The 13,797-nt window shown below is 64.7% G+C and overlaps 2 protein-coding genes across 3 annotated transcripts in view; one reads left to right on the top strand and one right to left on the bottom strand.

The window, feature by feature from the left end:
- Positions 1-140, top strand: part of VPS37B (VPS37B subunit of ESCRT-I) — a 30,230-nt gene extending 30,090 nt beyond the window's left edge. The window contains exon 5 of the transcript XR_010658798.1: positions 32-140. The gene's annotated coding sequence lies outside the window, so the exon portion shown is untranslated. The remainder of the gene's footprint in view (positions 1-31) is intronic.
- Positions 127-13,797, bottom strand: part of HIP1R (huntingtin interacting protein 1 related) — a 28,475-nt gene continuing 14,804 nt past the window's right edge. Inside the window, exons 3-32 of one of the 2 annotated variants that reach the window (XM_065903694.1) lie at positions 13,447-13,589; positions 13,159-13,215; positions 12,109-12,189; positions 11,701-11,777; positions 11,420-11,481; positions 9,635-9,775; positions 8,859-8,916; positions 8,671-8,746; positions 8,374-8,514; positions 8,208-8,269; positions 7,923-7,995; positions 7,654-7,837; positions 7,477-7,565; positions 7,273-7,389; positions 7,080-7,181; positions 6,662-6,856; positions 6,290-6,437; positions 6,092-6,178; positions 5,677-5,784; positions 5,406-5,542; positions 5,064-5,174; positions 4,788-4,846; positions 4,512-4,542; positions 4,364-4,426; positions 3,890-3,990; positions 3,657-3,762; positions 3,439-3,562; positions 3,299-3,360; positions 2,989-3,192; positions 127-2,763 (exon numbers count right to left, since the gene is read on the bottom strand). In XM_065903694.1, coding sequence (XP_065759766.1) covers positions 2,719-2,763; positions 2,989-3,192; positions 3,299-3,360; positions 3,439-3,562; positions 3,657-3,762; positions 3,890-3,990; positions 4,364-4,426; positions 4,512-4,542; positions 4,788-4,846; positions 5,064-5,174; positions 5,406-5,542; positions 5,677-5,784; positions 6,092-6,178; positions 6,290-6,437; positions 6,662-6,856; positions 7,080-7,181; positions 7,273-7,389; positions 7,477-7,565; positions 7,654-7,837; positions 7,923-7,995; positions 8,208-8,269; positions 8,374-8,514; positions 8,671-8,746; positions 8,859-8,916; positions 9,635-9,775; positions 11,420-11,481; positions 11,701-11,777; positions 12,109-12,189; positions 13,159-13,215; positions 13,447-13,589 — 3,044 coding nt within the window. In that variant the 3' untranslated portion in view covers positions 127-2,718. The remainder of the gene's footprint in view (positions 2,764-2,988; positions 3,193-3,298; positions 3,361-3,438; positions 3,563-3,656; positions 3,763-3,889; positions 3,991-4,363; positions 4,427-4,511; positions 4,543-4,787; positions 4,847-5,063; positions 5,175-5,405; positions 5,543-5,676; positions 5,785-6,091; positions 6,179-6,289; positions 6,438-6,661; positions 6,857-7,079; positions 7,182-7,272; positions 7,390-7,476; positions 7,566-7,653; positions 7,838-7,922; positions 7,996-8,207; positions 8,270-8,373; positions 8,515-8,670; positions 8,747-8,858; positions 8,917-9,634; positions 9,776-11,419; positions 11,482-11,700; positions 11,778-12,108; positions 12,190-13,158; positions 13,216-13,446; positions 13,590-13,797) is intronic. The other variant, XM_065903695.1, reaches the window with a different exon arrangement.

Genomic DNA, 13,797 nt, shown 5'->3' with positions numbered 1-13,797 from the left:
CCTTGTGATGTGTCTGGTTCTGGCGTCTCAGCAGTCAGCATTCCGACAGTGAAGCGGACCGGTAAGGTGGTTGAAGTTAAGACACGGAGGTGTCCGCCTGGCCCAGGAGCCCCGGCCCTCACAGCAGCATCGTTTTTTAATCAGATTCTCAAGGTATGTCAAGACGGAAACGCGTCCCTCCTCCTCCAGAAGGCGCCTTTGGGGTCCAGGCTGCCCTGCCAGCGCCTCAGATCAGGGCACTCAAGGTGCTCTTTGGGTTCAGGCGAGCCGATGGGAACTCTGGTGAGGACGTTCTTGCTGATTTCACGTAGAATCGAGTCCAGTGGCTGGCCTGCTCCGGAGGCTGGCCCACAGGTGTTCGGAGGGGACCCGTGGCAGCATCACGCACTGCTGAAGGGCGCAAAGAGGAACCTTGGGCCCGTGGCCCTCAGCTGAGCTGAGCCGCGGCCTCTGTGCCCCTGGGAGGGACTCTCGGGAGCACGAGGGCTGGAGTCGCCCTGCGGAAGCTTTACCATCGCTGTCTGCTCTAAACATGTCGTTCCCTTCATGGTGCTGAGGGTGGCAGGAGACGCTATGGTTTTCCTCTGAGGGGGGAGCTTCTGCTGAGAAAGCAACTTGCTTTTGTTTATGAGAATGTCTCTGACAGTTGTCTCTTCCCAGTGGCTGCTAGGAAGCTTGCAGGCGAGTCTGTAGTCTACCCCCGGTGGGGCTGGCCGGTGCGCCTGGCTCCTCCTCGCAGTCCCGTCTGAGCGCTCCCCCTCCTCTGGGCCACACTGCTCAGGACCCGTCCAGGGAGGCCCGTGGCCCAGCCCCGCCAGGGTGGTAGGGGGCTCACTGGTGGGGGGCTCCATGGAAAGGTGTGTCCACTGGGGTTGCGAGTGTAGTCCGCTCACGCGCTTCTGCACTGGTTTGCTTTGGTGAGAGAACCAGGTGTGTCAGTCTGTTTGCCGAAACTGTCTCCCTGGCAGACGAGGAGCAGACGCTGCCCCCTCTCAGTGCGTTTCCAGCTCAGGAAGTTAGTTTTCGGAGCACTTTCTCACCTGACCTCACCCGCCCCTCGCAGCCACCCTGGCGGAGGCGGGGCCCCACCTCGTGGTCAGGAAACCACAGCCCAGGGGCAGGGTGCTTGCAGGAGCCACCCACGGTCACCCGCTGCTCCCCCGACCTGCATTGTCCTTGGCTCCCCACGTGCTGGCGGCCAGCAGGGAGGGTGCGGTTTCTGAGGCAGCCTGCCACGGCCGTGCCCGGGGTGCTGCTGGGGAAAGTGGGTGCGGGTGCAGCCCACTGTGCTCTGAGGAGCCGCGACGCCTGCTGCGTTCTCCAACTTAAAGACTACGTACCGCCGCTACAGTCCGCTGCAGCCAGGAGCCAGGCTCACCACCGCGCTCAGACGTGTGACCTTCAGGTGAAAGTCTTAGCTGCCAGGAATCGGCCTCACCCCTCCCTTTCTGAGAGGTACAGCTTTCCACAGGGCTGGGGCGGGGCCTCTGGCTGGGAACAGAGGCCTCTTAGGGGAATGCCCTAAGATCCAGCAAACAGGCGCCCCAGAGTCACAGCCCTCCCCTTGGGAAACAAGCTGGACACTTCTTGACAGAAAAAGCACCAGCAAGGTGTTCTGTAGCCCGCAGCGCGCCACTGCACAAACTGAAGTGGTCCCCTTCGCTCCAAGCGTCCTGGCCCCAGAGAAATGAAGCACAGACGCGGCCCCTCCCAGAGGGCCGAGGGTGAAACAGTCAGTGCGTTTTATTGCCAGTAGGACCCTTCAACACAAGGAAGTAACCACACGCAAAGTAACCACGCGCTGGCTCCTTGTGCTCCGCTCAGACCCGTTTTTTCCTTCCAGCCGGGGTCTCCCCCTTTCCCAGGAGGAGGGGGCTCGAGGGGAGCACGTTCATCCAAATGCTCCTCTCTGTGGGGCGGGCCCCCTCCCAGGGGTGGCCCCCGTCCCATGGAGCAGGAGGTACTTTTGATCCACAGAGTGGGCAGGCGGCTCCTGGGCTTTTTCTGGCTGAGCTGGGGAGGCCTCCAGGAAGGCTGGAAACTGCCCAGGGGTGGGGACGGCAAAGGGAGGAGGTGGGCAAGGGGAGAGGCCTCCCGGGCAGGGGCCCGCAGATCCGCCACATGAACAGGAAGGAGGCAGGCCCTGCAGACCCCAGGAGGATGGGAGCACCTGTGCCCGGTGGGCGCGGGCCCACCTCTCCCGCGTAAAGGTCACCTGCCAGTGCTGGGCACGCCCTGTCACCGACGCCCTGGGGTGATACCCCAGGGCATCCTGCTTTGCCTGAGGCCACAGCAGTCCCATCTCCCTGGAGCCTATGCCCCAAGAAGGCTACAAACAAGTGACCTCTCACCTGTCCCCAACAGCCAGCACAGACTGTGTGTGGTTCATCTCTAACCTCAGACCGCAGGTCCAAAGGGCAGGGAGCGGCCCTGCCTTCTGGCGCGCTGAACACAAACTCACAATAGGTCTAGCTCAGAATATTCGAAATGCTCTGTGTATTTCCCGAGGAGCTGTGGCTCAGGCCATCAGGGTCTGGCTGCTCTCAGCGGTCCCTGTTGCAGATAAACAGGCTCTTGTCCAGGAGGACAGCCTCGGTCAGTCCTGGGCGCATGGTCAGCCCTCAGCAAAGGCTGGGGGCCAGGGGCTCGGGCACCTGGGGGGGCGGCCGGGCCTCTCGGAGGCACGTCAGCCTCCCCGCCGGACCCCTTGGAGGGGGCTTAGTTCACGACTTGAGCTGCGTAGCTGCCATCCTTCTTGTCGAGCTGCAGGAGTCAAAGGTGAGGGGCTCAGTGGCCACGGGAGTGCAGGACACACCCTGGGTCAGGGCCCCCCCACCTCCTGCGGAATGAGCCCTGGGCACCTGCCATGCTCCCTGGGGTGCTGGGCAGCGTGTCTGCTCCCACCGGTCAGTGATGTCTGACTGTCCCCAAGGGACAGCACCCCTGGGCCCCTCCCGTCAGCACCCCACCCGCCCTGCCGTCCAGCACCTGGTGGTCCTGCCTCTGGGCCACGGCAGGCTTCTGGGCCAAGGGCGGCTTCTTGGTCACGCTGCGGGGGGCGGCACTGGGCGGGCTGGGCTCCTCCTCGCCCGGCGCCCCCACGGCTCCGGCCAGCAAGTAGTGCTGCCTCCTCAGCTCCCCGAGCCGCACACGCTCCACCTCCAGCGTCTTCTCCAGCTCCAGGGCCCGCACCTGCAGCCCCGCACAACAGCTCAGCAGGCCGGGCCTGGCCCCAGGGAGAGGGGATGGGGCAGATGGGAGGCGGGCAGGCAAGAAGGACAGAGGCAGGAGCAGCTACCTGGGTCTCCATCTCCTGCTTCTTCAGCTTGATGAGGGAGAGGCCGGAGAAGTCCATGGTGTCTGAGGGCAGAGTGGGGTGGGTCAGCGTCTGCGTGCCTTCCCTCTCATCCCCACCCCCACGGGGACCCCAGCGCCCACCTCTCTCCTCCACCTGCTCCTGGCCCGACTTGGTGGAGGCCACCACGTTGGCGGCCATCTCATTGACGGTGCGCGAGCACTCCTGCAGGCGACTCAGGTGGGGGCTGTGCTTGTCGGCCTTCACCTGGGGGTGGGGGGCGCGGGGACAGCTCAGGGACGGCCCACCGGCTGCGCCACCGCGCCGCGGTCTCCCTGCCGGGGAGGCGGGGGAGTCTCACCTTGGAGGCCGCCACCAGCTGGGCCGTGCTGGCCGCGATCTCGTGGGAGCAGACGATGAGCTCCTCGTACTTGCCCGTGTGCAGCACCACCTTGTCCGCCGACTCCCTGGGGGCAAAGCGGGCAGGGCCTGGGTCTCCAACCCCTGGACAGCCGGGGCACCCCCACGCCCCCTCCCCAAACCCCCACCCCACCGTGCCCCCTCCACCCCACCCCCAGACCTGGGGCAACATACACCAGTTGGGTGGCTCCCCAGCCCACCGCCTTGGAGGCAGAGATCAGGCCTTCGGTCCACCTCGAGTTCTTGGCATAAAATTCCTGCTGCGTGGCTGCCCCCTAGTGGTGACAGGAGGACAGGTCGGACCAGTCAAGGATGTCACCAGGGGGACACCAGATCCCCAGGGGTGAGCCCTTCTCCCCTCACCCAGCCACAGGGGTGCACCCCAGGGCCGTGGGGGGCGGGATTCAGCCAAGATTCCCAGGCACGCTGCAGGTCCTGCCACCACTGCACACTTCAGGGGTCTCACGCCCAAAAGGAGTCCTGGGGGGAATCTTAAACCACGGGGTGATTTAGGACAAAAAGGGCTCTGGGATCAGGCCCCTTGCAGGAATCTGTCCTCGATGGCCGAGCTGTGCGGCCTGCCCACTAAGGAGGGGGCCCCACCTGGCCCAGCCAGAGATGCCCCATCCCATCAGCAGCCCAGCTCACCCTGCCACTCTCCACGATCTCCTTCTGCAGGCTGGTGGACGTTGTCACCAGGAGCCGGATGGCCTGCCAAGATCAAGACACAAGTCACCCTTGGGCGGCCCTGCCAGGTACAGAGCCTGCCCAGCCTGGGTCTCAGCCAGCCACTCACCTTCATCAAGTCTGTGCAGGAGTTGAGGATCCTGGGAGGAGCAGGAGGGACAGGGAATGAAAGAAAAGGGTCTGCACTGTGGCCCCGGAAGCCGCAGGGAGCCAGGGAGCTCGGCCTGGCCTCGATTGGGAACTACAGGGCAGGGTGCACTCTGCCAGTTCCCAGCCCTTCTTTCTGGAGGGCTAAGCAGTCAGGAGGGCAGAACCCACCTCCCCAGATCCGGGAAAACGTGAGAAACTCTCCCCGAGGAGACCGGGAGGCACAAGTGGGGCTCACCTCTCGTTCACCTCCAGCTTCACCCCAGAGCTGGCATGGCGGGCCTGGTTCATCATGTCCTACACCAGACAAGAGCTTTGAGTGGGCTGGGAGGAGAGCAGCGTGCGACGAAGGGGGACACCGGTGCTGGTCAGCCCCCACCCCCCCATCAGCCACAGAGCCTCGGCGGGAGAGCCAGGCCCTGGCCATCCCCTCACCTCTGACCTGCAGAGGCCGTCTGGCCCTCCCGCAGAGGGAGGCGCACCCGGGGCTCCTGCCCCCACCCCCAGTCCTCACCTCGATCCTCCGCACCGCATCCTCGATGGCCGCGGATGTGGCCGCCATCTCCTTGTCCACCATCGCCCCGAGCTCCTCCTGACGCACATCCAGGCTCTTGGGTTTCAGCTCCTGGAGGACGAGGCATCTGGGAGTCAGGCAGGGTGCGTGGATTCCGCCCCGGCTGCCCCACAGAGCCTGGGGGTGAGACTGGGGCAGTGCTCTTTCCCCACCCCGTGCCTCGCAGCAGCAGGCCCCACGTGAGCCCCTGCTCAGCCCAAGCTGGAAGGAGATGCAGAGAAACGGGACCCCGGCCCCACCGCCCTCCTCCGACCCTGGCCCACGCTCCGCTGCCCGCCTCACCTGGCCCAGCTGGAGGATGCCCTGCAGGGGGGTCCGCACCAGGTCAGGCTGGGCCAGGAGCAGGGCCTGCTGCTCCTGCAGCTGCCCCATGAGCTCCAGGGCCCGGGCCCCACACTCCCTGCAGGTGTCGATCAGGCCTGCAGGGAGAGTGCTGTGAGGCGGAGCCCTGGACGGCCCAGGCCCAGCCTGACGCCAGGACCTCCCTGCAGCCGCACCCCCTTCCCCGGTCCACCACAAGGACCACTGTGACGCACGCCTGGGGCCCACTTACGGTCAGCAGGGTCGGTGGGGGCCAGGTGGGAGGTGGCGCTGCCGTGGACGATGGTGTCCGCAGCCAGGTGTGAGAACCGGGTCAGGGCCACCACGAGGCCGGAGGCGTCTGCTCAGGGAGGACACACCCTAACGCTGCTGCCTCGGAGCGAGGCCTGGTGCTGCCTCCCCTGCTCGTGAGCCCGAAGGGCCCCAGCAGCCCAGCTCCCAGAGAGCAGGGCGGAGGGGGTGCTGGCCCAGGTCCCACAACTACAAAGCCGCAGAGCAGGAACCAAACCAGAGTCTGTGGGACCCCAGGGCCGCAGGGTGGGCTCCAGGGTGTGGCCCCCTGCAGAGGCGGCCCACAGGCGGCAATGGCCAGTGGGCACCACGGCCTGCGGCCTCTGCCCCGCCCTGTCCCGAGCCGTGGAACTCACCTGCCCTGGAGGCCAGGTACTGGGCGTGGCCCTTCTCCAGGGCGCTCACTGCATCGAGGGCGGCCTGGGCCCTGCTCACCAGGTAGTCTGCCAGACAAAGGGGCCAGGTCAGGGGTGGGGCCTGGGCTGAGGCCCCCGCAGCCAGCCCGCCTCTCTCGGTGTGGGGTGGGGACAGGGTGGGCAGGCGGGCGGCTCTACCCGGGGAGCTGGTGCAGCGCAGGTGCAGGGGGTCGTCCAGCTTGCCCACCGCGTCCCGCAGGATGCGTTCGGCCTCCGCGGCGGTAGCCCGCAGCATCGCGAACTGCTCGTCCAGCAGCCTCTGCTGCAGCCCCTGCTCCTGAGACTCCTGGCGGGCGAGGGAGACAGAGGGGTGGCTGAGACCCAGCCAGGTCAGCTGGCCAGGTGCCCCCGAGACCCTTGCTGGGAAGGGGGCTCTGGGGAGAGGCCCTGCTCCACCCCTCAGTGCCTGGGCGGCTCCTGCCAGAGCAGGGCAGCCAGCTCAGTGCTAAGGAGGGCTCCCGTCCCCACGCAGCCGTCAAACGTGGAGGGAGCCCCGCCACCGTGTGCTACCTTGTTGGCCAGCCGCCCCTGCAGCTCGTCCCTCTCCCGGGAGCCACGCTGCCGCTCCTGGCTCAGCGCCTCCTCCTTCTCCCGAGCCAGGCTCTGGGCCGCCAGCAGGTCGGCCTCGCGCTGCCGCATGACACCGCTCAGCTCGTCCCTCTCTGCGCTCAGCACGTCCAGCCTGGAGCTCAGCTCCGACCCGCTCTGTGAACACCCAGCATGTGAGTGGGCTGCTGGGCGCCTGCCTGCCCCATCCCCACCCGAATTCAGACAGTCTGTAGGGTCCCAGGAGACTGGAGGGGGACTGAGGGCCGAGCGAGGACCAGATCCCGCTTCCTGAGTGTCCCCTGGTGCTGGTCCCAGCCGCACCCCAAACCAAGGGCCCCTCTGAACCAAGCGGGTGCACCCAGCCAGGGCGGCCCCACACCTGCTCCGAGCGGCTCAGCGCCTCCTGCACGCGCACCAGCTCTCCCGCCTTGGCCTCCAGCTCCCTCTTGAGCTTCTCCAGCTGGTCACACTGCTCCTCCAGCTGGACGGGGTGGGACAGGATGTTACAGGGGACAGTGGAGATGGGCGGGGGGTGCTCTGGGCATGGGAGGGTGGGGAGCTCCGAGACGCACCTTCATTTCTGACTCCCGTTTCACCTGCTCCACCTGGAAAGCCAGCTGCTCCTTCACCCGTGCCACCTCCTCCTGGCTCTGCTGTGTCACGGTCAGCTGCTTGGCCGTGTCCGCGTTCTGCACAGACGGACCGGACCGGACCGGTTCGGTTCAGGCTCCGCCGCGCTTGGGGCTCCCCTCCCGCCCCTCCGTGTCCGGGCCTACCTTCCTGAGCAGCTCGGCGTGCGTGTTGATGAGCTCACTGTGCTTTTCCTTCAGCTTGTTGTAGCGTGCCTCCGTAGCGCTGGCCTTCTCTGCAGGGGCGGGAGAGGCCGTGGCCGTGACCCCCCAACTCAGGAACAGTTGCCCCCATCTGCCCCACCCCCGGGCCCGCCCACATACTCTCGGCCTCCTCGCGCAGCCCCTGGTTCCGCTCGCCCTCCGCTTGGGCAGCGCGCAGCTGGGCCAGCTCGTGGCGGAGCTGCTCGTTGTCCACCAGTGCCTTCTGCTTCTGCTTCCGCTGCTCCTCCAGCTCGGCTTCCAACGTGTTCACCTGACCCTTCAGCTGCGCGATGAACCGCTGGGCCTGGGCGGCGGGAGGGGCACGGGTGTGGGTGTGGGGCTCGCAGCCAGCCAGTCCCGGGCCCAGCCCCACCGCCCGCACCCCTCACCTCCAGCTTGATCTTGTCCAGCTCGCTGCGGAGCGTCTCCACCTCCCGCTTCAAGGCCTCGATCTGGAGGTCCCTGGGGACAGAGGTCAGCGGGCCCTGACGCTCAAGCTCAGTCACCCAGGGCCCTCGGGGGACCCCGGCACAGGCATCCGTTTTATCATCAGCGGATTTGGGCATCTCCTGCTTATATCCCCCACCCGTGGTCTTTCAGGATCACAGCTCCCTGAAGGCTGTTGTTCCCCATCCCCACCTACCCGCACTGCAGTGGGTTCCCCAGGCCCTCACCTGTCATCCTTCATGGAGCCATTGGGCGGTCCAAAGGTCTGCTCGAAGAGGTCTGCCACCACCTGCCACGGGCAACAATGCTTGCTTGGTGAGTTCCGTCCCACTCCCCCAGGAGACCTCAGGAGGGAGGGAGGGAGGAAGGGAGGAAGGGAGGGGGGCCGCTCACCGCTGGCTCCCCCGCGGGGGGACCCGTGCTGATCTCAATGAGGTTCTCAGGTTCCTCGTCCTCGGGGGCCTCCTCGGGGATCACCACCACCGGCTTGATGTGCTCGGCCAGCGCCGAGGCCCGCAGGAAGTTGGGGGGTCCCTGCGGAGGCAGTGGGTGAAAGCTGCTGGGTGCTCCCCGCAACAAGCAGGAAGCCCCTCCCTCTGCCGCCACACCAGCCACATGCCCCCCACCCCCACCCCAGCGCAGACAGGGAAGGCTGCAGTCCCGGAGGCGGCCACTGGAGGGCGCAGGTACCTCGGGCAGCCGGGGGATCTGGATGAGCCGCTTGAAGTAGAGCATGTCCGAGGCTCTGCGGAAGAAGTTCCTGAGGCTGCGGGAAGGACGCAGGAGGTCAGAGGAGCCAGGACCCGCAGCCCCAGCGCGCTGCACCCAGAGCCGAGGAGCCCCGTTCTTGCCATCCTCAACCCCGCCTGGGCCGGTACCTGTGGAACTGCTCGTGGAACCGGTCCCTGTGGCCTTGCAAGGTGTCCGCTGGGAGACCTGGGGGCAGCAAGGTTGAAGGGGGCTTCCTCTCTGTTCACAGCTCTGAGACTTCAAAGGGCTCCCTCCCGGCCCCCTCCCTGCTCCTCCCTGTTCCAGAAACCATGGTAGACTAGACAAGAGCCCCTGCCACCTCGCTGGGTCCCACCCACCATTAGGAGGACCCAGGGACCCCTGTGAGGGGGTCAGGCTTTCAACTGAGTGAGGGAAGGCTGGGTGGAACCTCAGCCACAGCCCACTGCCCACCAGGCTCTGCTGGTGCATCAGGACTGGAGTTTGCCCACGGCTGATGGTGGAACAGCGCACAGACCCGGAGCTGGTGGCCCAGACCCCTTCTGGACACTAAAGAGCCACCACGGGACCCCCTGGTCCTCCACACCAGCCCAGCGGCACAGGCCTCCGAGGCCAGGCGGTCAAGAGAACTACAAACATGTAAATCTCTGCAGCTCTCCCTGCTAAATCTTTTTTTGGAAAATAGTGATTTTTTTCCCCCATAACAAGTATGTTATTTCTATTAATGGGTAATGAGCTTGTTACTCATTATATAAATAATATATATAACAATAATAAACATATATAAATACACTTATCAATAATAAATAAATATCTTAAGGACTGCTCTATTCCCACCCCTAACACAGTCTGCCCGCACAGCCCTCTGGGGCTTCGGCTGACCCTCGGGGCCGAGGCAGGCAGGGTTGGGGGCACGGGGACTCACAGGAGTGCAGCTTGAACATGAGCTTGACCGTGTAGTGGTAGAGGTGGCTGCAGTCCTGGATGACCTGGATGAGGGGGGCCAGGCGGCACTGACCCGAGGACATCTGGGACACGGCGATGGCTGTGTTGAGCTGTCGGAAAACTGCAGAAAAGAGGGGCAGGAGGAGCCTGAATGGGGGGCCCGGAGACAGCAGAGCCTACTCCAGTCACAGACGTAGGGACGGCCGCGGTGAGGACAGCTGGCCGTCACCTGAACACAGGGCAATGGCCTGGGTTACTGGCTTCACCAGTCCCGGCTGGGCGGTGGGACTTGACCCCAGGCTCTCGGTCACTGGTGCGCTCCTCGAGGTGAAGATGGACCCCCAGGCCTGAAGCAGCCCTCCCACCAACGAAGGCGACAGCAAGTGGGGGCACATGAACCCCAGCTCAGCTCGGCCAGCGACTCTTGTCTCTCGAGAGACTCCAGGCAGTGAGCCCAGGACAGAGCGGGCCCTGGAGGATCTGGGCAACTTCAACAGTCCTATACCCACAGGCTCCCCCGCTCACTCTGAACCTGAGAGACCTAAGGTTGTGCAGACATGGAACAGCCCGGGCTTGGCCAATCTCATAGCAGTGGACTCAGGGTGTGGTTCTGCAAACCCCAAGGGACCCCAAAACCTCACGTGTACCCGGGGTCGATCTCCCCTGCCCCTAAGAATCATCTTTTCATCCGACAGACCAAGCAGGAGGGAGAGACAGCCGTACTGCTGCCCCTGGCCAGGCCCATCTCTGGGCAGGGAGAGACGTGAGTAGGTGAAACCCAGGGTGCCCCACGGGGGACACTGTTCCAGACGGGTGGCCCCCTCCCCGGGCCTACTCTCGCCTTGCCTGGGGTGGGGCCAACCTGCAAACCTCCAGGGTGATGCGAGGACGCCCGGGAGGGACGGGGGCGAGGAGGAAGGCACAAAGTGTTGTGCCTCACGCTTAAACCTTAATTCTTAATTACATGTCACGTCATGTCAAGTACGTTTTCCTTGTAAAAAAATCTAAATACACATAAAATACGATTTGGGGTTTTAAAACACAATACAGTCACTTCTCATCTGGGGGGCATTCAGGCCGTTTCCATTTGGGGCTGTTAGAAACCTCAGGGTGGTTTCTAACCCCCACTCCCCCTAATGCTTTTTCTCCAGGAGATGCTGGCACGTGGGGTGGGGGTGCCCTCGGGGAGAGGCACACCTCCACAGGACAGCTGCCCCCCACCCGAGACCACCCAGCCTCAGAGTCCAGAAACCGGTGCCAGGAGGCTGCCCGGACACACTCTTTCTAACTCCTGGCTTCCCCTTAAAAAGGCATCTGCCTCTCACTCTCCTGTGGAGAGCGCCGAGTCAGCCACAAGTTGTTTCGAAGCTGCCACTCAGAACTGTCACCTGGTGGTGGGAGATGGGGGGGCCCCCTGAGATTTCCTGTCCTACGGCTGCTGGGTTCCTGGGCAGGGAGATCTGAAGTGACTCAGAGGCCTTTCATGGCAGAGAATGGGTGGGACTGTCCCAAACCAACTGCCCTGGGTAGGATGTGGTCAGAAACCTGAAGACTTGGCTCCTGGGGTCCTCCCCGCCCTGCCCTCCCCCCTCCTACCTCGGGGCCAACAGAGCAGGGCTCCTTCTGCCAGACTGCACCCTGGACATGCCCACTGGGGGCCTGACGTGCTGCAGGGGTGGAAAAGGCCTCTCCTCCCTGTGCTCTGGGGGCCCCTGGGGGCCCCATGACTAAGGATTGCACACCCGGGGCCCCCCTGGCCGCTCACCTGATTCAGAGAGCTTCAGCTCACAGTCCATGTAATCGAACATCTCCACGGTGAGCTGGAAGCTACGGGGGAGGAGGAGGGAGAGCTGGATGGGAGGGGTATGGGGTGCACCCCCAGCCCCCCAGGTTGGAGGGATGCTCATGGCCATACCCTCGCATGGATACCCAGACGGCAGTCCTTCAGCCAAAACACCCAGTTCCGCGTGAGCCCATCCCTTTAGATTCAGCCTCATCTCCTGGGCACACGTGACCTTTGGCCCCAGGACAGCCAGGGGGACTCACATGTTGTTGACATCGGTCCCAGCCGCCTTCTCCAGCACCTCGTCTGTCACCTCCAGGCCTGCAGGGAACTGCGGGTGCTGCAGAGAGGACACCGCCACGCAACCTCAGCCCCCTTGGCTCTGGCCCAGTGCCACTTCCAGTCTCTGAGGGAGGGAAGGGGCCAGAGAAGCAGCCCCCCGCCCCGGGCACTGCCTGCGGACACCGAGGTGGAGAGGACGGGCGGTCCAGTCGGAGTCCAGGGCAGGGCTGGGACCACGGCCAGCATTGGGAACCGCCCCTGGGCCTTCTGACTTCCCTGCCATCTGTCCAGAGCGTCCCCCAGGGGCAGGCGGGGACAGGACAGACCCCACCCTCCTGAATGTCGTGGTGGGGTGGGGGGCGAGGCCCCGACTCCCCGAAGGAAGCTACCTTGAGATGAAAGGAGATCTTGGTCAGCAAGAGCTTGGTGTAGATGTTCACCAGCTGCCCGTATCGGTCGTGCAAGTGGCCCTGCGGAGAAAGCCCTGGCTGAGGACGTACCCGGGGACCCCGTGGGCCCAGCAAGGAGGCCGAGGCTGGAAGATGCAAGGCCACGAGCGGGGTGTCGGTCCTGCGCCCACCCGCGCAGTCACTTATTCATTCAACAACCAGAGGTGGCCGACCTTCTTTCCCTGAGGAGTTTCTCTGCCAGCTCCCTCCCTGCCTATTGCTCTCTCCTTTTCGGTCTTGCCAGAGAGACTCTTGTGACAAAAGAGCTCTTTGTCCAGGCAAGAGGCCAGTTCTGAGCCGGGACACTTTATTAAAATGCTGGTGGTGGCTGCGGAGCTACATTCCGACAGGTGTGTACACACACCCTCCCGCCACCTCCTCCCAACACCACGCCCCCCACGGCCACGCCAGCTGGGCCCATGTCTGCAGCTGGCACCAGGGATGCCGTTTTCCTTACTTCTAGGGGCCTCCCCACTGCAGGTCGGTCAGTTCCAGAGGTCCGCCCGGCCCCCCACACAGCTGATGCAGCCCCAGCCGTGCTCCTGGAGGACAAATAAGGCCAGGGACCCTCTCTGTGCCTGGGAGACGCCACTGATTCCTGATTGTGGAGCGGACCTAGAACACACGTTCCTGGGGGCTCTGAGACCTCACTGTGGATGAGAAACTTTGGGGAGCCTGCTGAAAATGCAGATTCCTAAGATTTGACAGCTGCCAATGGTCCTGGGGGACCCAGAGTCTGCACCCCTCACCCAGACTCAGCGTGGGGCACTTGACCCCCAGGGACTGAAGGGCTGAATTCTGGAGCTGGAGGGCCCATTAGCGGTGCGTTTGGGGCTTCCTGTGCCAGGTCTTAAGAGCAAGGCTCAGGTTCAGGTACTGACGCTCTCCTCCCCCACCGCGGCCCCTGAGAATGTGACTCTGACCCTGCTGGGAGGACCCCACCACCGGAGCTCCGTTCCCCAGGCGCCCACGCCCGCTCCCCGCACCTACCCACAGGTCTCCAATCTCCCGGACGTTGCTCCGGTATCTCTGGCAGTCGTGTAGCACCTACCCCGGGTGACAAAGGGGGAGGATGAAGGAGCCGGTGCCTTCCGGGGGAGGGGGCAGGGGGAGGGGGTGGAGGGCAGCAGGCAGGACGGGCGGCCCGCCCAGAGCTGACCCAGACTCGGGGACAGTCCGTCACTCATTTCAGAGGAGGTGGCTCGGGGGTGCTCGTGGGAGTGGGGGGCAGCAGACGGAGGGCCGGGGCCCCTGGACCTGCGGGCAGCAGCTACTCACGTTGGGGTGTCCATCCCGGAGGACCTTGTGGAGCACATGGCAGAACTTCCAGCTGAGGATGGCGCTGCTAGGCAGTGGGAGCCCGATGGCGTAGGACCAGAAGGTGAAGGCCCCCTTCTCGTGGTGAGTGCCCAGGATGATGCCTGCCAGGTCAAGGCCAAGTGCATGCAGCAGGGCCCCCAGCATGAGCGAGGGCTCGGTGGGTGCAGCCCAGCAGGCGACTGACTGCAGAGATGAGGGTGGTGGGCCGCCTGCCACCTCCTCACCCCTGTCTGCCCCCCTACTGAGCGCTGTGCTTCTCAGCCATGGTCGTGCCCCATTCCCATGCCGGGCCCAACGGCCCAAGACAAT

This window comes from Muntiacus reevesi, chromosome 13 (genome assembly GCF_963930625.1).
Source record: "Muntiacus reevesi chromosome 13, mMunRee1.1, whole genome shotgun sequence".
Lineage (NCBI taxonomy): Eukaryota > Metazoa > Chordata > Mammalia > Artiodactyla > Cervidae > Muntiacus > Muntiacus reevesi.
Note: the sequence above shows the minus strand (reverse complement) of the source record. Positions and strands in the feature narration are given on the sequence as shown.